The sequence below is a fragment of the Miniopterus natalensis genome, chromosome 2 (assembly GCF_054644295.1).
Source record: "Miniopterus natalensis isolate mMinNat1 chromosome 2, mMinNat1.hap1, whole genome shotgun sequence".
In the NCBI taxonomy this organism is placed as follows: Eukaryota; Metazoa; Chordata; class Mammalia; order Chiroptera; family Miniopteridae; genus Miniopterus; species Miniopterus natalensis.
Window position 1 is genome coordinate 23,408,702 of NC_142082.1, and position 22,202 is coordinate 23,430,903.

Here is a 22,202-nt window from a genome sequence, read left to right on the forward strand (position 1 = left end):
CTTCCTGTGTGCTTAAATTCCAGCTCAGCTACTTACCTACTTACTTGACCTTTGGCAAGTTACTTAAGCACTCACTGCAGTTTTCTCATCTATAAAAAGGGATCATTAAGTAATTCATTTGAGGGTAGTTGGGTGGATTAAATGGATCTGGATTTTCCTCTCCTCTTTGAACTCTTAAATTTGGAGTGTCCTGGGCACCGGTCCTCTTCTCTCTCCATGCTCACTCCCTTAATCATTTCAACTGGTCTCATGGCTTTAAATATCCATATTACTGATAACTCCCAATTGACATCTTCAGCTCAGACCTCTCTCCTGATCCCTAGACTCATATATATCCAGATGCCTTCTCAACATTTCTACTTGGATGGCCAATAGAGCTATAGATATATTAAACTTAATATGTCCAAAACTGAACTCTTGACATTTTCCCCCTCAAACCCTCTCCATTCATAGTCCTTTTCATCTTAGTTGATGGAGCCAGATGGTCAGGCTCAGTGGTCCTTCTATTTTCTCTTGTTCTCACTTTCCACATCCCATCTTATCAGGAAATCCAGCATGCTCCTCCTTCAGGCTATATACAGAATCTAACTTCCTCACCACCTCGCTGGCCACACCCTGGCCCAAGTCCCTGTCACTCCCCTAGATTACTGCAGTGCACTTCTAACTGGTCTCCTTCCACCCTACCCCATCTACAGTCTCTTCTCAACCCAGCAGATTGATAAATCGGATCCTGCCACTCCTTTGTTCAAGCCCTCCATTGGATACCCATTTCAAAAGCACTACATGCCAAAATCTGTAAAACAGATATCACTATCCTGTGAAATCTGGTCCCTACCCTCAACCCTGTAACCTCATCTGCTTTACGCTCTGTTCATTCTACTCCAGCTGCACTGTCATCCTTACTGCTCCTGGGACTCCCCAAGCATGCTGTGGTCTTAAGGTTTTTGTTCTTCCTATTCCCTTTACTGGAATGCTCTTCCCCCCAGATATCCCCGTAGCTAATTCTGTCTCCTCCAGGTCTTTGCGCAAATCTCTCTTCTCAATGAGACTCACTCTCACTACCCTTTTAAAAATTATAACTCGCCCGGCTGGCGTAGCTCAGGGGTTGAGCATCGACCTCTGATCCAGGAGATCGAGGTTCGATTCCTGGTCAGGGCACCTGGCCGGGTTGCGGGCTCGATTCCCAGTATGGGGCATGCAGGAGGCAGCCAGTCAATGACTCTCTCATCATTGATGTTTCTCTCTCTCGTCTTCTCCCTTCCTCTCTCTGAAATCAATAAAGACATATTTAAAAAACAAAACTATAACTTGCCCTCCAAGTCCTGTGATGTTCTAGATCTCCTTTCTGGTTTTTTTGTTGTTGTTTTTTTTTTCATTGCAATTACCACCTTCTAATATATTATATAGTTTAATTATTATGTTTATTGATTCTTATCTGTCTTTCCTCACTAGAATGTTAGCTCCATGAGGGCAAGGATTTCTGTCTTATGTTCACTGGTACTATGTATCCAAACACCAGAACAATGCTTGGTACATAGTAGGACTTACTAAATATTTATGGAATGAATGGACAGTGCATGACACATAGTGTTTTATAACTACTAACAATTATTACAAAGCTCACAACTACCTGGCTCCTACTTATCTTCCTAATCTCACTTTAGGAAAAGAAAAGTCTGCCCTCTTTCTCCCATTCTAACTCAGCTACAGTTCACTCTCTCATCTCCTGAGCTTCCCACATGCACTTTTCTCTGTCTTTCCATGCTAATGGAATCGTATTCATCTTTCAGGTTTCAGTATAGGACTTCTTGACTACAGGTCAGCCTCCTCCACCAGCATCCCCAACATGTGCTGCTTGCTCATCACACTGTTTTCTAACAACTTGCTTCTTATTTTCTTCCCAGTTAGGCTCTGTGACAACAGAGGCTATGTCTGTGATATTAGTCATTGCAGCATCTCCAGCATAGGGCTTAATACATGGGAGGATCTCAGTAAATGTTAATTCAATGAATGAGAAATGCCCACAGCATTTACAAATAGTAGTATCAAAGTCATTAGGACTCCAATGCAATTTGGAGAGGTACCTGCCTAACACCTCACTCCTTAGACCCACATTTCTGTACCTTAGACACACATTGCTTAGTAACCATGTTTAACTGTATCTTGTGCTACTTCTTAGGTAGTAACAACCGCTAACACTTTCGTAACTCAATAACAACTCTACAAAGTTAGTACTATTAGTGTCCTTATTTGAGAAGTGAGGAACTTGAAGTTTAGAGAAGTTAAGGTACTTTCTCAAGGTAACACAGCTAGTAAGTGTTGGAGCATTTCAAATTCAGGTGTGGCTCAGTTGGTTGAGTGTTGTTCCATGCACCAAAAGGTCCATGGTGGGATTTCCGGTTAGGGCACATGCCTGGGTTGTGCGCTCAATCCCCAGTAGGGGGCATGCAGGAGGCAGCTGATGGGTGTTTCTCTCTCACATCAATGTTTCTCTCTCCCTCTCCCTTCCTCTCTCTCTAAAAAATCATTAAAAAAGTAAATTTGCCGACTATCAGCCCTTAGCAAGTATGGCAGAGAACAATTCACACCACCTTCAATAAACATTTATCATGGTCCTGTAAGGAGCAATTGCCACTCATGATCCATTTCACCAACGTGAAAAGTAAAGCACAGTCAGGGTAACACCCTCGTGGTCTAGGTAAGTAGACATCACCTCCATCATCATACTTTACCATTTTATTGAATGTATACAATGTGCCAGGCACCCAGGCACTTTCCACACCTCATCTCATTTAATAACTAATTTTTCTTATACGTGAAGTTGAACTTTGTCTTCTGACTTCTACTCTATGCTTTTCTGGACCACAATGACTTGAATCACTTAAAACAGTAGTGTCAAAGTCATTAGGGCTCCAATGCAATTTGGAGAGATACCTGCCTAGCACCTCACTCCCACCCCCATTTTCAGTTCTGGGAACTGAGATTCTGAAAGGTTAAATACCTTGCCCAAGGTCAAGCAGGTGGTGGTCTAGTTGGGGGGCTGGAAGAAGTCTCCAGAATTTAGGTCCAGAGCTCTGGATAAGAGGCCATACTGCCCATCACCTTTACTATACCCAATGCACACAAATGAAAGGGCATCATGTTTCTTTTTAAATGCACTTATCTAATAGAGAGTAGTTAGTACTGCTCACGATTTATTATCCACGATACGCTATTCGATAAATCATGCCCTGGAAATCACACTTCTTAGCCCCTCGAGGCACATTCCGCGGTTACGAAGGTGGCAGCACCAGCAAGCCGGGCTCTTTGTGACTGGCAGCCAGCCGACTGTTCACGATAGCCAATCAGGACTTGGAACCGCAGAGCTGCACCAATTGGAGATGAACGAAACCTCAACAAGGGCCAATTGGGAGCCAAAGCCGAAGAACAGGGTGAGCGGCGAACAGCGATCAATCAGAGGGGAGGAGCGAATCACTGACACCCAATCCGCGGCTTTCAGACCTCGGTCGCTGGCTCGAGGCCCCTAAACTGGCCAATCAGCGGGCGTACGGCGACCGCCGCGCGAGCGGGGGCGGGGGAGGCGGGGCCTGTCCGCGCAGCTGAACGGTGGGCGCCGCGAAGAGCGAGGCGGGGTGAGGAGGTCCTGCGACCCGGGTCGGGGGAGTGGGCGGACCGGGGTGGGGGTTAGCGAGTGCGAGGATGGGGCGGGGGCGCTCGAGGGTGGGGCGGGGATGAGCGGGGCTGGGTCACGAGTTGCTACCGGACTGAACCTCCGCGCTGCGGGATGCGGCGGGCAGAGGTGAGGGACTGTCGACGGGGCTGCTGAGGTGGCCCGCTCCTGGCGGCTGGCTGAGGGAGGAGGGGATGCTGTTGCCATGGCAATGCACGTGCGCCAACTGGCGACTCTCTTCGCCTCGCGGATGTGCACATACCTTAAATCCTCTGCCTTGGCCACCCTGGCCTCAGACAGTGCCCAGAGGCTGCTGGGCGAGGACCCGCGCGGGACTAACCCACTTTGGCAGCGGTCTTCCCTCCACAACCTGGCTACTCTCAGCTTTCCTGTCCTCCTGCTGTCTTGTCCTCGGGCAGAGGGATTAAGCTCGAGCTGGGGCACTTGGTACAACAGGCCTTTGCTGTTTACCTCCTGGGCTCAGAGTGGACACGGTTGGGGTACAGTGCGGCCACCGCCTCCTGGGAACTGGTAGAGATGCTGTTGCCTGAGGGACCAGGGGTATCCCCCAGAGGGATTTTTTAAAGGCATCCAAGCAGAGCCTTGTGAATAACAAATACTCAGAGAGTGGGGATTGAATGAATGAAGATCACACTGACAGCTTCCCATTCCATGGACTGGCAATGTTCAATAGAAATATAACTCGAGCCACATACTTACTATATACTAACCACATTTAAAAAAAAAAATTAAAAACAGGTCATTAATTTTAATGTATTTTATTTAACCCAATACATCCAAAATATCAATATTAAATATAATCAAAATTAAATTAACATTAATTTAATTTATCAATATTAAATTATTGGTGAGATAGCTTAAATTCTCATTTTCATACAAAGCCTTCAAAACCTGGTGTGTATCTCACACACAACATCTCAGTTTGGACCAGCTACATTTCAAGTGCTCACTGGCCATACTTTGGTAATGGCTACTATATGAGACTATAGAACCTTAAACATTTCTTATATGTGTGTGAGTTGTGACTAAATGCATGAAACTCATTAATATTCTTTGAAGCCCTCTTACATGCAAGGAGACACTGTGCAATGAGGTAACAAAAAACATGAAGCATGGTCTTTTTTCTCAAGGACCTTCCAGTCCAGTTTGGATAAATATATAAACAAAAATTAAGTTGAAATTTAAATGGACATGATTCAGACACTAGGAAGGATAACAGGGCAGCATATAATTGATTGACAAACAAGATGGCTGATAATTATCCTTAGGAATCTAGGGAGGGATACTTCAGGATCATGCAGTAGAGGAAGACTTGAGTCTAGTCTTGAAAGATGGGTAAGAGTTGGATTGCTGGAAAAGATGGGGAAGGTATTTTGGTTGAATGGAACTGATTATAACTTCTTTTGTTTTTAGGGTTGAAAATTTGTGGAGTCCTGAGGCATTCAGACTGAAAAAGACTTTCCTCTCTCACTGACAGTCTCCACCATGATTCATAGCCTTTTCTTGATCAACTCCTCTGGAGATATTTTCCTGGAGAAACATTGGAAAAGCGTGGTCAGCCGTTCTGTTTGTGATTACTTTTTTGAGGCACAAGAGAGAGCTACTGAGGCAGAAAATGTACCACCAGTTATCCCTACCCCTCACCACTATCTCTTAAGTGTATACCGGCACAAGATCTTTTTTGTGGCTGTGATCCAGACGGAGGTCCCACCTCTATTTGTCATTGAGTTCCTTCACCGGGTAGTGGATACATTTCAGGTACGTGACTGTGAGGAGGTTCATACCTGTAAATGATAAAGTATCTTTCTTATTCTGTTTCCATTATATTCAGCCTCAATTGAGGAACTTTTTAAAAAAATCGAAACTCTGACATTGCTCACTTCCTCTCCCATCTGATAAGATTCTTGATTCTACTTATTGAATTGGCTGCATCTAAAAGAACAAATTGAATACTTTTGAACCTGTTGCATGAGAAAGCCACCCTACTCAGTATGATTGTGTACTGTCATTTTAGTTCTGGAAATTGTTGTCTAATTTTTGTCCACAAATCAGAGAACTTTAGTTGTTTTTTAAAAATAGTGGACTTGATGCTAACTATTGTTAATTATACTGCTTTGAGTTGCATCAAAAAGTGATGAGTGTGTAAAGATATATATACTTTTTAAAAAGTAGAAAAACTAAGTAATGTTTGTTTTCACTCTCCCTGGCAGGGGTAATTTGCGAACCCATACTTCATCTCGGGTTTGAGGTACTTATCCACAGCATAGGAGTAGTAGTGATGAATTCCTGTTGGAAACTTAAGATTGGAAAATCTGTACCCAAAATAATTTAAGTAACGTGTTTTACAAGATACAGTTTTTATTTTGAGTTTTTCTTTCATTGATAGATTTGAAGATCTTGGGCAGTGGGGTGTAGGGGAAGTAAGTTGTGCTATGATGCCAGCACCATTTATAGCGTAAGAGTTTAGGCTGCCCAGGCTCTGGATTCACACAGTGGAATCCTCTCCCTAAAAGACTTGCTCAGTTTCTGTTGTGGTATTTGCATAACTCACATGATAAATGAGAAGCAAGGGCCCTTTGGTTCAACTTCTATGCCATGTGAGGTCTGGAATTAGTCACATGAATACAGAAATTGTGGAGCTGGAAAAGAAGAGAACGAGGACCCAAGTGTTATGACAAAAATTGAAAAACAAGTCAGAGAGCCCTTTCATTTGCACTTATATCTAGATCACATGTCTGAAACAGCTTTCATTCCAATAGAATTATATTTTATAATTTTTCCCACAGACACTTTCTGGTAGTATTTATTCTGGAATTCCAGCTCTCATGTGGCATACTAGTTCTTTCACACAGTGAAAGCCTGAGAGTCATAAACCCCAGTATGTGGAGAAACTATAAGAACCCAGTTGCTCTGACCTTCAGCCACTCTAACTGGGCCCTGTTATGATTTCCACATATGATACTTTACCCCATTCTAAGACGTACAGCCTCACTGATGAAACTTGACAACAGCTTCATATTGCCATAAAGATAGTATCTAACTAATCATAAGACAGGAAGTGAGAAAAGTTGTTTAGTTGAAACCACAGAGGAATTTGAGAAAACAGTAAAGTGGCTAGTTTGGAAGTTTGGGACTTCATAGCTTGTAATTTTTGAAGCTTTTGTTAAAAGTGAATGGATACATGCCATAGCCCATTTGCTCAGTGGTTAAAGCATTGGGCTGTGGACTGAAGGGTCGTGGGTTCAGTTTTGGCCAAGGGCACGTACCTTGGTTGCAGGCTCGCAGTCCCCAGTCAGGGCGCATGCGGGAGGCAACCAATCGATGTGTCTCTCTCACATCAGTGTCTTTCTCCCCCTTCCACTGTCTCTGAAAAGCAATGGAAAGAATATCCTCGGGTGAGGATTAAAAAAAAAAAGTAAATGGATACATCCTGATTTTGGTGTCTTATCTGATGTACGTTCTCTCTCTGGCTGTATTATATTTCTAGGTCTAGACTATAATGGAAGAATTTCAGCTATAGAATTGCAAGCATTTTTGCTATAGCATTTTGTCATAAGTCTCCTTATAAATGCCAACTGAGTTCACAATCTGCCTTATTTATAAAATCTAGTGAGGTGTTTTATTTATTTTTGAAATAAAATCAGTCTTGGGAAGTAAATGTGTAACTTTTTCCCCCTAAATCCTCATTTTTTAAGAAAAAATATTTTTTGTTTTAGAAACACATTCCTAAGTGATATTGGACATTGGAATAGCTTTTATAATTAACATTACCTGATGTAATTTAAATCACATCTGGAGTCTGCGATCAATTTCAGATATCATAATTTGAAGAGAATATTGGAAAACCAGAGCATATTCAAAGAAATGACAAGATGGTGAAACAATCTAGAAACCATACCATAGCATGAACAGTGGAAAGATCAAACAGGGAGTTTGGCCCTGAGCAAAAATACTAAAGTGAAATCCTGTAGTTGTCTTCAAATAACTGTGGGGCTGTTCTATAAATTTGCGCTATAATGGAGATCTAGGAAGCAAATTTTAGTTTAGCAAAAGCGCTTTCTAATAATCAGAGCTGTCCATGAATAGAGCGGGCTTTCTCAAAAAGGGGTCAGTTCCCCTTCCTTGGATGAATTCAAGGAGGGCTGTATGACCATCTCAGAGGTCCAGTAAAAGACATGACTGACATTGCTAGAAAGGTACACCAAATGACCACAGATATTTCTTTCTAAATCATTTCATCATCATGCTTTGCATTTTTACATAGTGCTTTATAGTTTACAAAGCACTTTCACATATATTATCACTTAATCATGCTTAGTTCCTGATTATACTATTAAAGAAATCAAGACCCAAATTAGTTAGCATGACAATCTAGTAATCTAGTAAGTGACAAGATTGTAAATCCTTGTCTTCTGATTTGGAATCCAGTGCTTTTTCCACAACCCAGATAATTTAGCATCTAAGTTTAGCCTTTGTTGATAAAAGGACAAAGCATTTTTAGAATCCTAGCATCTTAGAGTAGGAATGATCCGAAGTGATTTTCTGGTCTTCTAGCTCATCTTTATATTTTTATTTTATTTTATTTTATTTTATTTTATTTTATTTTATTTTATTTTATTTTATTTTATTTTATTTTAATTTAATTTTCCCTCTAAATTCTTATTAAGGGATAGCAGCACACTAAGAGTTAAAAAGATTTTCAGGCCCAATCTATGTCATATTAAGAATTATCATAGCTGTTTCAAATTCTTGTTCATAAGCACATACAATAGTCTAGATTCGGTTTTGTATTCTACATATTTTATCTAGTTGAAGAAGCTAATCCCTAGAGGTTAAATGACTTACTCTAGTTTATAAAAGAAGTTAGTAATGACACTAGTACTGCAAGTCAGCCCAGTGTTCTTTTTACCTAAGAGAACTATGGTTGTACTTCATTCCCTCATTATAGAAGAATATCCCACACACTGAGTAAACACATATGGACAGGACTAGATCCTTATTCTCTAGTAAAATTCTTTCACTTATTACAGTCTCTGAGTGATAAATATATATATATATTGTATTTTCATCAGGATTATTTTGGAGTCTGTTCAGAGCCAGTGATCAAAGACAATGTGGTTGTGGTTTACGAGGTACTGGAAGAGATGCTTGATAACGGGTTTCCATTAGCTACCGAGTCAAACATCCTCAAAGAACTGATAAAGCCTCCCACTATCCTTCGAACGGTTGTCAACACCATAACAGGTATGGAGAAAGGGGGAACCCACAGAAAGCTGCTGCCATCGTGGGTGTGGCTTAGTCTGGTGTGTGCATTGTTTTGAGTGCTTATCTTTGGTGATCTCAAATGTCCAGGTGCTTTAATTTTGCTCTTTATAGTCTTTGAGTATGAACTGAAATAGATTTTAATTATGCTAATTTCAATGACAGAATGAAGTGTTCTCCTTTAAAAAATTTTTTTCTGAATACAGAAGAAATACATGGTTATTGTAGAAACATTGGAAATACAGAAAAGCACAAAGAATGTGAAATTCTTAATCCCATCACACTTTTAACATATATTTTTTGTCTTTTCTGGACAGATGGATTATGGATGGATAGATAGAACATTTTTAAACAACTCTTGTATATATTTTAAAACTTGCCTTTTATCAATATTTTGTGAACGCTATCCTATTATGATAACTATTCTTTTACATCATTATTATTATGATTATTATTATTAATTTAAAAAAGCTTTGGACATTTGATAATTTAGTGGTATTTTGTTATTCAGACACTCACTTTTTATTTAACTGTTTATTGACTGTTTTTCCCCCTATTGTGAAATACTTTTTTGTCTTCTGCCTATTTTTTGTTGTTGAAATGTTTTTTCTTTTTTTATTCTAATTTAAAGTAATTCCTTTCATTTAAGGATATTAAACTACCATATATTTTGGAAATATACATGATGGTTTGTGGGAATTCTTTACATATTTTGAATATTCTGTTACTGATATTTTCTCATAATCTGTCTTGTCATTTGACATTGTACAAGGTATTGTTTACTTAGCAACATGAAAAAATTTTTGACTTAGTAAAATTAATCATTCTTCATTAATTTTGCATTTTGGGTCTTGCTAAATATATAAACAGGGTTTATATGGAATTTGACAAACTGATTGAAAATACATTTTAACAGGAATAAATATGCACAAATAACCAGGACAATTTTGAAAAAGGGGTTGGAAGGATTTTCCCTGTCAAATATCAAGATCTATTAATTTCATATGGTACAAGAGACAAAAAATTAGAGAACAGATATGAGTTATAAAAACCAAGAAAGAGATAAAAACTAAGACATTTTTTAAAGTAAATATATATGTATATATATTTAATATATATCTTTATTGATTTTAGAGAGGGAGAAGGAGAGAGAGAGAGATAGAAATATCAGTGATGAGAGAGACATTGATTTGCTGCCTCCTGCACGCTCCCCACTGGAGATCGAGCCTGCAACCCAGGCATGTGCCCTGACTGGGAATCAAACCTCTGTCTCCTGGATCATAGGTCGATGTTCAACCGCTGAGCCATGCCTGCCCGGCGAAAATAACTTTTTTTTTTTTAAAAAAAGAACAAGAGAGAAAGTGTCCTATCAGATACAAGATACATCATGAAGTTTTGGTAATTTAAAAAATACAGTATTGGCCCAGTAACAGGCAAATAGATGATTGGGATACAATAGAAAGCCTAGAAACAGACCATTGTATTTATAGTAATTTGGTATAGATAGATGTGGTCATATATCAAAACAGTGGGCCAGGGTCCAGTTTTTAAATATATTGCATTGGGACAGTCAGCATTGATATAGAAAAAAATGAAGCCCCCCCTCCTTATTCTGATATGAAATAAGTTCCAGCTAGATTACAGTTAAACACAACAAACTTTATAACTGTTAGAAGAAAACATAGGAGAATGTCTTTTTGATCTTGGAGAAGGGAAAGTTTTTTTAAGAGTGTATTTTCCTCTAATTCTTTTATGATTTTATTTTTGATTTAATTCTTTAATCTATTTCAAAATTATCTTGGTAATCAATATAAGGTAAAGCTCTATGTTTATTTCTCCAAATTGTCAGTCACTTTTCCTGCCACCATTTATTGAATATCTTTTTCCCCTGTTTTCAAATGATATTTTTATCTTGTACTAAGTCATTATGTATTCTTGTTCTTTTTTATTTTTAGGCTTTCCTGCTTTATTATCATACCGATTTAATTATTATAGCTTGAGGACAGGTTTTAATATATAGTGCATCTTTTTAAGAAAATGAATTTGTTAGGTTTTTCAATATTTTGGGCTTAATTTTAACCTTAAAAAGCTTTATTATTAGTACCTGAGTCATTTATGCATATTATTAAGTTTTTTCTGGAATCTCACTTAAATCTAGAAAAAGGTATCTGAGAACCACTTTTTTTTTTAAACTATGTTTTTATTGATTTCAGACAGAGGAAGGGAGAGAGGGAGAGATAAAAAAACATCAGTGATGAGCGAGTCATTGATCTGCTGCCTCCTGCATGTCCCCCACCGGGGACCAAGCTTACAACCTGGGCATGTGCCCTGACTGGGACTTCAACCTTGATCTCCTTGATCACAGTTCAATGCTCAACAGCTGAGCCACGCCAGCCAGGCATCTGAGAACCGCTTTTGAAAAGCTGAAATGTTTTGTAAACATGCTGAATATATGTATGTTTAATGTTTCTTTCTTTAGATTAAAAAGATGCAGGTTACAGAAGAAGGAAATAGATTTTGAATTAGTTATAGTATTTCATAATTTTAGTATAGAACCTTTGAATTAAAAAAAATTTTTTTGATGCCCACAGGAGAAAAGTCAAGGAATTGATTTATAACTCTTATAGACAGGGAAAGATCTAATTTGTATTCTTTTCCTAAGTTTAAATATTAGTATGAGAGAGATTATGTTGATGTGTATATTTTAATACCTAGTATAAATGTACTTAAGAACCTACCTCAAACCAGAATATTGTTTTTACCCATGAAAATTTTATATCTATATGTAGGTTACCATCTCTACTGAAAGCCAATACATTATTTAAGCTGCAAGCTATTGTGCAATTTGAGAGACCAAGTTCAAGTTACTTTCAAAACCAAAATATGATATCTGTTTCTCAGGTAACTTTTTTAACCTTTGTTCTACTTGAGAAGGCAGACCAGATGGAGACAGGTTTTTAAAGTAAACCAGGTTACCCCTGTAGAAGTTGGGAAAACTCTTATGTTTTTGCAGGGAGGGTGTTTGAAAAATTCTTTGAATAGTGAGAGCATAGAAACTTCTAGGGAGATGTTCTCCGACTGTTAGATAATTGGTTACATCCAATCATCAAATTGGAATTAAATTACAGTAATATTCATTGTCTCAGGAAGCACCAATGTGGGTGACCAGCTTCCCACTGGGCAACTGTCAGTGGTGCCATGGCGACGGACTGGGGTGAAATACACCAACAATGAGGCCTATTTTGATGTGATTGAAGAGATTGATGCCATCATTGATAAATCAGGTAGGTGCTTTTAATCTGTCCTCCAAACTATGAAAATAGAAGAAGTCTTCTTTTATATAATGCTTGCTATTAGCAGAATTATCCTCCATTCAGAATCATTCATTTTAACTTAGTGCCTACTTTGTGTCAGGCACTATGCTAGGCACTAGGAATGAACATAAATATGATGCAGATGACATGATTGTATATGCAGAAACCCCTAATGATTTAACAAAAAACTCTTAGAACTAATAAATTCAATAAAGTTGTAGACTAAACAATCAACATACAAAAATCAGTGGCATTTCTATATGCAAACAACACACTACCCTAAAAGGAAATTAAAAAAACAGTCCCATTTATGATAGCAAAAATAATAATAAAATATTTAGGAATAAGGAATAAATTTAACCAAAGAGGTGAAAGATTTGTATACTGAAAATTTTAAAACATTGATGAAAATTAAAGAAGACACAGATAAATGGAAAGACACCTATATTCATGGAGTGGACAAATTAATGTTATTATAATGGCCATAATACCCAAAGCATTCTACAGAGTCAGTTCTATCCCCATCCCAATGACATTCTTTATTGAAATAGAAAAGAAAAAAACCCCACACCAATCCTAAAATTCATATGGAACCAAAAAAGACCCCAAGTAGCCAAAGCAGTCTTGAGCTGGAAGAATCAAGCTGGAAACTTCATACTTCCTGATTTCAAAATATATTACAAAACTACTTTAATTAAAAGAGTATGGATTTGAAATAAAAATAGATATATAGACCCATGAAACAAAATATAGAGCTCAGAAATAAAACTACACATTTATAATCAATAGGAGTACTAAGAATATACAATGGGGAAAGGATAGTTTCTTCATTAAATGTATTGGGGAAACTGAATATCCACATATAGAACAATAAAATTGAACCTTTACCTCACACAATATACAAAAATCAACTCAAAAAGGATCGAAGACTTAAACATAAGACATGAAATCATAAATCTAGAAAAAAAGATATGGAAAAAGCTTCTTGACACTGGTGTGAGCAATGATTTATTTTAGATATGACACCAAAAGCAAGGCAACAAATGCAAAAATAGACAAATGGGATTGCATCAAACCAAAAAGCTTCTGCAGAACAAAGTAACGATCAGCAGAGTGAAAAGGCAACCTATAAATGAGAGAAAGTACTTGTAAACCATGTATCTGATGAGGGATTAATATCCCAAAAATATAAGGAATTCGTACAACTCAACAGCAAAACAAAACAAAAACCAAATAACCTGATTAAAAAGTGGACGTAGTACATGACTAGACATTTTTCAAAAGAAGACATAAAAATGGTCAGCAGGTATATGAAAAGGTACTCAACAATTACTAATCATCAGGGAAATGCAGATCAAAATATGAGATATTGTCTCATACCAGTTAGAATGGCCATTATAAAAAAACAAAAGATAAGTGTGGACAATGATGTGGAGAAAAGGGAACCCTTGTACAATGTTATTGGTAATGTAAATTGGCACAGCCATTATGGAAAACAATATGGAGGTTCCTCAAAATATTAAAAATAGAACTACCTTATGACCCACCATCCCACTTCTGGTTATATCCAAAGGAAATAAATATCTTGAAGAGATATCTGCATTTCCATGTCCAATGCAGTATTATTCACAGTAGCTAAGATACAGAAACAAACTAAGTGTCTTTTGACAGATGAATGGGGTAGCAAAATGTGAGATATGTACACACATAATGGAATATTACTCAGCCATAAAAAAGAAGGAAATCCTGCCATTTTCAACGTGGATGGACTTGAAGGACATTACGCTAAGTGAGATAAGCCAGATACAGGAAGACAAATATTGCATGATCTCACTTATAGGAGCAGAGAGTAGAATGGTGGTTTCCATGGGTTAGGAGGAGGGGGAAGTGAGGAGATGTTGGTCAAAGGGTACAAAGTTCCAGTTATGCAAAATGAGTAAGTTCTGGAGATTTAATGTACAGCTCAGTGACTACAGCTGCATTGTGAAAGGACTCTCCCATCTAGTTAAATTAACACATCCTCACCTCACATATATATTACATACCTGAAATTTAGAGAGGGTAGATCTTAAGGGCTCTCGCTGCATGCGACCGTGTGCACGTGCGCACACACACACAAAGAAAAAATAACTGTGAGGTGATGGATGTGCTAAATAGCTTGATTTTGGTGATGATTTTACAATGTATATGTATATCAAAACATCAAGTTGTACACCTTAAATATATAAAATTTTTACTGGTTAATTATACACATAGAGCTAAAAACAAAAATATGATGCAGACTTATGCTTGTCTCACTTTTATTAGTTTTATTTATCTTATTTTGAATAAAAAGGAAGTAACAAACTAATCTTTTGTTGATTAATTTCCTTTTGAAAATATTTAACTCGCAATTTTCAGGGCAGAACTAAAGCTGTAATTACTAAAATTCAGGAAGCTGCCTTTTCTCTCTATTCTGAATTAGGTTAATATGAGTAGAAGTCCAAGAGTTTGGAAATTTGTAGAAAGTTCTGTTATATCAGTGAACTCATTCATTCAACAAATGCTTATTGCAAACCGGTTGTGTTACATAACAATGCTGGATAGTGGGCATTTAATGATGAATTAGATACAGTCTAGGAGTTTTCCAACTAGATATAGCCCCTTTCCCCCTTGAGAATCTTTGCTGACAATAATGCAATAATAGTCACAGTGATACAGTGGGAGGTGTTACTAATGTGAGGGTGTTATGCAAGAGAAATATGGAGAAAAGAAAAGGCTGAGGACCCCTGGATATAAGTAAGGGAAAAAGAAAATCTCTTTACTGCAAATGAAAGACACCTAATACATATTAGAAGATGAGAGAGAAACTCTCGTAGAGAAAAGTAAACCCAGTAATTAAGTCATTGAATACCTATAATATCCCCATTCCAAACAATATAGGAAAACAACAATTATCTGTTAATAATGAAGATAGGTGTGTCATTCACAGGGACAATTGGCTATTATGTGGCACTCAGCATAACTGTAGGGGTCCCCGTTTTTTCCATGACGAGCCTTCAGAGGTTCATGTTAGTAAATGTGGGTGGCAGCTGGCTTTTGGTTCAGTGATGGTTTTCCGCATTTTTTGACTAATTATTTCTAAGTTCTGCAGCAAAATCTTTCCGAAACCTTAATTCTGAATTGTGTTCCATATACAAAGTTCTGGACCTCTTTATGAGCCTCCTTTGTTGTAGATGATGATGATGATGATGTTATTTTGTTGTTGACTGTGATGAGGTTATACAATTAAAGGAGACAAAAGGGGTTACAAAGAGAGAGAAAGGAAGACAGTGTATGGCTGCAGAAGCTTGCTTAAGTCTAGTGAGGGAGAGAGAAAGGTCAAAATGTGGATAGCCTTGGCTGGTGTGGCTCGGTTGGACATCATCCTTTGCACCAGGAGGTTGCCGGTTCACTTCTTGGTGAAGGGCACATGCCTGGGTTGTGGGTTTGATTCCCATTAGGGGGCATGCAGGTGGCAGTCGATTGATGTTCAGCTCTCACATCAGCATTCCCCTCTCTCCCCTCTCCCTTCCTTTCTCTCTAAAAATCAATAAACTGTTCTTTACTTAAAATTTTATCTTTATTGTTGTAAGTATTACAGATGTCTCCCCTCTTCCCCCAATGACCCCCTCTACCCTACTCCTGTCTCCTCCCCAGGCTTTCCCCACACTATTGTCTATGTCCATGGGTTATGCATATAAGTTCTTTGGTTAATCTCTTTTAATCTTTTCTCCAGCCCCCCTCACCCCTTTCCCTCTAATATACATCAGTCTGTTGCATGCTTCAATGTCTCTGGATCTTTTTTGCTCGTCAGTTTATCTTGTTCATTAGATTCCACGTATGAGTAAGGTCATATGATACTTGTCTTTCCCTGACTGGCTTATTTCACTTAGCATAATACTCTCCAGGTCCCTCCATTCTCTCCAAAGGGTAAGAGATCCTTCTTTTTTACAGCTGCATAGTATTCCATTGTGTAAATGTTCCACAGTTTTTTTATCCACTCCTCTACTGATGGGCACTTGGGCTGTGCAGCCCTATGTTCATAGCAGTGTTACTTACAATAGCTAAGATCTGGAAACAGGAGGGGCAGGTCCAGAAACGAAGATAATGAATTCACTTTGACATGTAGAGTTTGAAGTGCCTCTATGACATCCAAATGGAGCTGTCCAATTGACTGAACTGGAAAAAAGATTAGAAAATAGTTGGCCATCAGTGAAAATTGAAGCCTGGGGTGGTAGGTTAAGTAACCCAAGGGAGAATGTTGCGTGAAAGAGAAGTTTAGAAGCATAGACATTTAAAGGATGTGAAAAAAGGAAATCTGCAGAGGGCACTGAGGAAGAGGAGCTAGGAAAGTGGAAAACTAGGAGAGGGGAGGATTTTGAAAAGGAAGAAGGGGCCAACAATGACAAATGCTACAGAGATACCCTGTAGGATGAAGACCAAAAGTACCCATTAAATATAGCAGCACAGCTCATTGGTGGCCTTAGGGAGAGCAATTTCTGATAGGAAATTTTCTGAACCATTGGTTAAGATAATGATATTCTGTTTGATTCTGGTACTAAAGTGAAAACTCCTGTAGGCTAATTATCTCATTAATTTTTTTATCCCCATTACTTCATCTAAGTATCTCATACTTGATATGCAGTTGATAAATGTTTGGAAGGATGGACAGTGTTAGGTAGATGAATTGGATGGGTGGACAGAAGGAAAGAAGAAAGAATGAGGGAAGGACAGAGGAAGGAAGAGATGGAAGGAGGGAGGGTAGAAGGAAATAAGTTGGGAAGAACAGAGAAGACAGCCATAATCTCTTACCTTTTTGTCTTGTTCCTGTCTCAGGTTCCACAATTACTGCTGAGATCCAGGGAGTGATTGATGCTTGTGTCAAACTGACTGGAATGCCAGACCTTACACTTTCCTTCATGGTAAAAGCCTGAACCATAGGTTTAGTTCTTGGGAGGGGAAATGAAATGCTTTTGGAAAGAGACTGGTGAGAATGAAATGTAACAAAAAGATATAATTACAGCCACTCAGCTTGTGTCAAGCTTGCATTTTCTATAAGTAACTACAGAATTTGTGTGTGTGTGCATAGTTAATAAAAACAGCATCTAAATTACTCCTGAAAGAAATGTGGGTGTTTAATTCCTACCTATTGTTTTTCCTTGCCTGGTAACTATAGAACCCCAGGTTGCTGGATGATGTCAGCTTCCATCCTTGTGTTCGTTTCAAGCGCTGGGAATCTGAGCGTATCCTTTCCTTTATCCCTCCTGATGGAAACTTTCGCCTGCTCTCTTACCATGTCAGTGCCCAGAAGTAAGCAGCCTTATAATTAAGAATGGAATATCTGTGTGTGTGTGTGTGTGTGTGTGTAAACCACAGCTATAGTGATTAAGAACTCTGGCTCAGGAGTTACCTGGGTTCAAATTTCAGCTTCTATACTTACTAATTGGGTAAACTCAGGTGAGTTGCTTAACTTTTCTATGTCTGTTTTCTTCAAGTTGAAAATAATAAAAGTACCTTGTTATGAGTATTAATAAGAGAATCTAAATAGTGCTTATCACAAAGTAAGTGCTCAAGTTTGCTGCTGTTATTTTTGTTGTGATTATTATATGTCTAAACAAGAACATTTTTCCCCTCAAATTGGAATCTGAGTACACCTGTATTCAATCAATTCCCCCCAACTCAAAAGAATCATTGAATTATACAATGAAAATCACAAAATGCAGTGGTTTTTGTTCTTGAACATTCTCTGATATGAGTCTAACAGTTTATGGAGCCCTTAGTAGAAGATGTATAGTAGAAGGTATGTGGACTGAAGAGAGCCACAAGACCTCAGAGCCACCAATACCTTTCTGTGTGATTTGGAATAAATAATTTATAAGAATATCTGAGTGCTTGAGAGCAAAAGCTCTGGAATCAGACTGCCTAGACTTAAGCTTCACCTTCTGTATTTATGGTATTTGACCTTGGGCAGGTTACTTAACTCCAAGGTTAAGCATATCAGTATTCATCTATAAAGCCAGGACAGTAGCAGCGCCTACTTCATCCTGATTGGGAGGGTTAAATGCAGTAACAGAGATGAAGCTTTTAGCACAGTGACCAGCACTCAGGAAGTGCTTAATAGATACTAAGAACTGGTATTCTTCTGTGACTTCTCTATTTTCTCTTCTGTCAAATCATGACAACCTACCCTGCTTCATAGGGTTTTTGTAAGGATCAGGCAAGGTCTAGTAAAAGCTCAAGAAATTATAAAATGTCCATGATGTATGAATATCATTCTCCCAAGTACAAATAATTATCAGTCACATGTCACAAAATTAAACAAATATGGTGACTCCTAATTTTTGTTCATGCCTTTCTCATAGCAGTAGGCCTAGTATACTCTTTGATTTTGTGATATTATTCAGAGAGTTATTAGTAGAGTTAGTTTAATTACTATACAGCATTTTAGCTTTACAAAAAGAAAAAAAAAATCAAAGATTACTAGAGCTTTTTCCTGGGCTTAATTTTAAGATAAGGAGTAAGGAAGTGTAGGTAAGGGCGGAAAAGCTTAGGAGAAGGAAATGTTGCCATTTTTCCAGTACATTAATGAAATGGGCTTTTGTGTGTCTCTTTTCCAGCCTGGTGGCAATTCCAGTGTATGTCAAACATAACATCAGTTTCCGGGAGAGTAGTTCACTTGGACGCTTTGAAATAACAGTGGGACCTAAGCAGACTATGGGGAAGACCGTGGAGGGAGTGATTGTCACCAGCCAGATGCCCAAAGGGGTCCTGAATATGAGCCTCACTCCATCTCAGGGAACACACACATTTGACCCAGTTACCAAGGTAGGAGGAGAAGCAGGAGGTTTTGAATCGCTGGTGTTAAATAGCAGTAACTCCGAGGGAGCTCTCCAGAGACTGTATACCTCGTCCAAAGGGGCGATTAGTCACAGGGACATTGTTTTCTCCTTGAGATGGTTTATGGTAACAAATAGTGTTCTCTGTTGAGAAAACAGCCTAGAGGCAGGTTATAATATTGTGAACAGATGCCCTGAGGTTAGAGCTCAACAACCTCACATGAACGGTTTCACTGTAACTTTTTTCTTTTTCTTTGAAGATGCTGTCTTGGGATGTAGGAAAAATAAATCCCCAGAAACTACCAAGTTTGAAGGGGACCATGAGTCTTCAGGCTGGAACTTCCAAGCCAGACGAAAACCCCACAATTAACTTACAGTTTAAGATCCAACAGCTGGCCATTTCTGGTAAGTGCCCCACAGCCTAGCTGGCTTTGAAGAGAAAGAAATGTCACAGACATCACAAAGCCTTCCCTTGGCTCCCTGTTTATCGAGTTTGGCTTCATTACCTGATATGTGATCTTTAGTAAAATCTTTTCTAGCACATTTCTGGGAAAAGTTTATAATCCTTGTTTTGAAGTTGGCCCAAGTGACCTGAATAAAAGTGTCTAGACACAGATGAGAAAGAAAGAATATTGGTAGGCAGCGGTGTTCTGGCAGTTGTTGAGTTATCCTAGGGTTGTCAATTTGAGGTTTCCTGGGTCTTCAGTGTGGGAATGCTTCTGTATTCTCAGCTTATAACCAAAAATAATAATTTCCCCTCCTTTTCCCCAATTTCAGAAGACTTTCACATTTGCTTTTTTTAAAATCCTCACCTGAGGATATACTTACTGATTTTAGAGAGAGGAAGGGAGAGAGAGAAGGGGAGAGATACTGATGTGAGACAGAATGTCTATTGGTTCCCTTCTATATGTGACCTAACTGGGGATCAAACCCTCAACCTAGGTATGTGCCCAGACTGAGAATTGAACCCACAACCTTTCAGTATATGGGATGACACCCCAACCAACTGATCCACACTGGTCAGGGCCACACTTGCTTTTGGTATCATTTAGGACCCTCGGGCCTACCCAAGTTGGTTTACTATCGTCTACACCTACCTTAGGATGATAGTAATAATATTAGTTAACACTGACTAGGCATTTACTGTGTGCTAGGCACTGTATTAAGCTCTTTTCATCTATTATTTAATCTGTTGAACAATTCTGTAAGATGAGAGGAGATGGTTTTAACTTTATATGAAGTTCCTGTTTTTCTTTACCAATAGGCCTTGTCTAATTTAAGTGATTAGAATTCACTTAAATTATAAACTCTTTCATCTTAAAACACTTAATAAACTTTAAAGTTTTTATATAGTATAAAATTTTTTTCTTAGTATAGTGAGAATACTTAGGAAGCATTCATTTATTAATTCATTATTTTCTACTCATGCATTTGATGATAATTTATTTCATTATTAATTCGTGTATTCAGTACAATAACTAGAGAAAAACATACAGTGCTCTTATTTTTCCTTTCCCCTCATTTCAGTCTGCGTATAACTTTCTGCCCTTTCCACTTCAGGAACAGGTCTTCTAATATTTTTTTGGTTCATTCTACTACTGTTTTTTTGGTTCATTGCTACTATTATCTCTATCCCACTGGTCTCTTTGAATTGAAATTAATTTAAACAGTTATGCTACTGATTTCTTTTGAATCATGCTTATGTCATATTCTTCCTTCCTTCCAGGACTCAAAGTGAACCGTCTGGATATGTATGGAGAGAAGTACAAACCCTTTAAGGGCATAAAATACATGACCAAAGCTGGAAAGTTCCAAGTTCGAACCTGAAGGGAGAGTTTTGCAAAGGGAATAGTCACCAACACTTTTCTTTTCTTACTTGTCTAAAAGTAAAAAAATACCAGCCTGTATCCTAGGTCAGCCCCCTTCTGGACCCAGCCGCTCCCTTTTTTCCTTAGCCTTCAGTGCCATGGAACTAATCAGGGGAGAAAAGGGCCACCAGGGAGGATGGTTTAGAACTGAAACAAGTCAGCACCAACTCAGTTCTTAAGGAAGAGCTGGGCGATGGAGGCCAGAGGTACTTGATGCCACATTTAACTATTTTTAACATGGTTACCATAGGAAAACACTAGCATTTATTACTTGTTTGGCTTTAATTATCTAAAGCCAATGAAAGACTTCTTTGTTACTGTTTTTTAAGGTGGAGAGAGGAGAAGAAAAAGGAAGGAAGGAAGGAAGGATATAAAAGAAAGGAGAAGAGAAAAAAGACGAAGAAAAGAAACCTTGGGAAAAAATGAGCATTAGTGAAGCAAAGGCTAGTTAAGGATCTGACCTGTGAGGGGGAAGAAAGTAGAAAGAGTACTAAAGTATGAGGACACTAAAGTGAAAGTGGCAAGAAAGCAAGTCCCACATGAAGGAGAGTTAGAAAGAATAGAGTTGAGAGCATTTCTTTCTGATCCCTCTACTTTCATATATTTTAAAAAAATTTGTACTTGACTGGCATCTTCTTAAATTCGAGTCCACTGTTGATATGGAAAACCCCAGTAGAATCAGATTTTCCCTTAAAGACCATGACTGTATCCGACCAGTTTTCAGACAGCTGCTGCTTGCTTTTAGTACTTGATCTGTCATCTTTAGTGAGGAGGTGACTTGTCCTTTTCCTGGTGGTGGTTGCTAGAAATGCCCCGTTCCCCTAACCCAAAACACTTCACAGAATTCACCAGCGTTTTCCTGTTACCTGCGGAGAGTTTCAGAAAAGCCAGTCCAGGGCAGCTGTGTTCTGTACGCAGTATTGGAGCGTAGGTGGCCAGCTCGGTCCTCATGAAGGTGGACCACAGCTGTAACCTAGTGATTCCTTATTTCATGTGTCGGTGCCGGACTAGGCTTGGAGTCTAAGCTGTCCTGTCGGAAACATTTCCATCTGTAACCCTGCGTAAAAAGAATGCTTATCACTGGGGGGTGGCTCATCCTTGAAGCAGCTCAGTAAAGTGATTTCCTCGGTCTACTGTTTTGTTTTCTATAATACATTTATGAACAGTAGCTCTCCACTGGTCCATTTTTCTTTTAAGGTCTCCCCTCCAC

The 22,202-nt window shown here is 38.5% G+C and overlaps 1 protein-coding gene across 1 annotated transcript; it reads left to right on the forward strand.

Annotated features, from left to right (window-relative positions):
* The first annotated feature begins 3,746 nt into the window (after positions 1 to 3,746).
* AP3M2 (adaptor related protein complex 3 subunit mu 2) lies at positions 3,747 to 21,381 on the forward strand. Its single transcript, XM_016195616.2, has 9 exons — positions 3,747 to 3,799; positions 5,105 to 5,449; positions 8,764 to 8,935; positions 12,100 to 12,237; positions 17,125 to 17,210; positions 17,465 to 17,598; positions 18,906 to 19,113; positions 19,385 to 19,529; positions 20,851 to 21,381. The coding sequence occupies exons 2-9, from the start codon at positions 5,177 to 5,179 to the stop codon at positions 20,949 to 20,951; spliced, it is 1,257 nt and encodes a 418-aa protein (XP_016051102.1). The 5' UTR covers positions 3,747 to 3,799; positions 5,105 to 5,176; the 3' UTR covers positions 20,952 to 21,381.
* Positions 21,382 to 22,202: the final 821 nt, after the last annotated feature.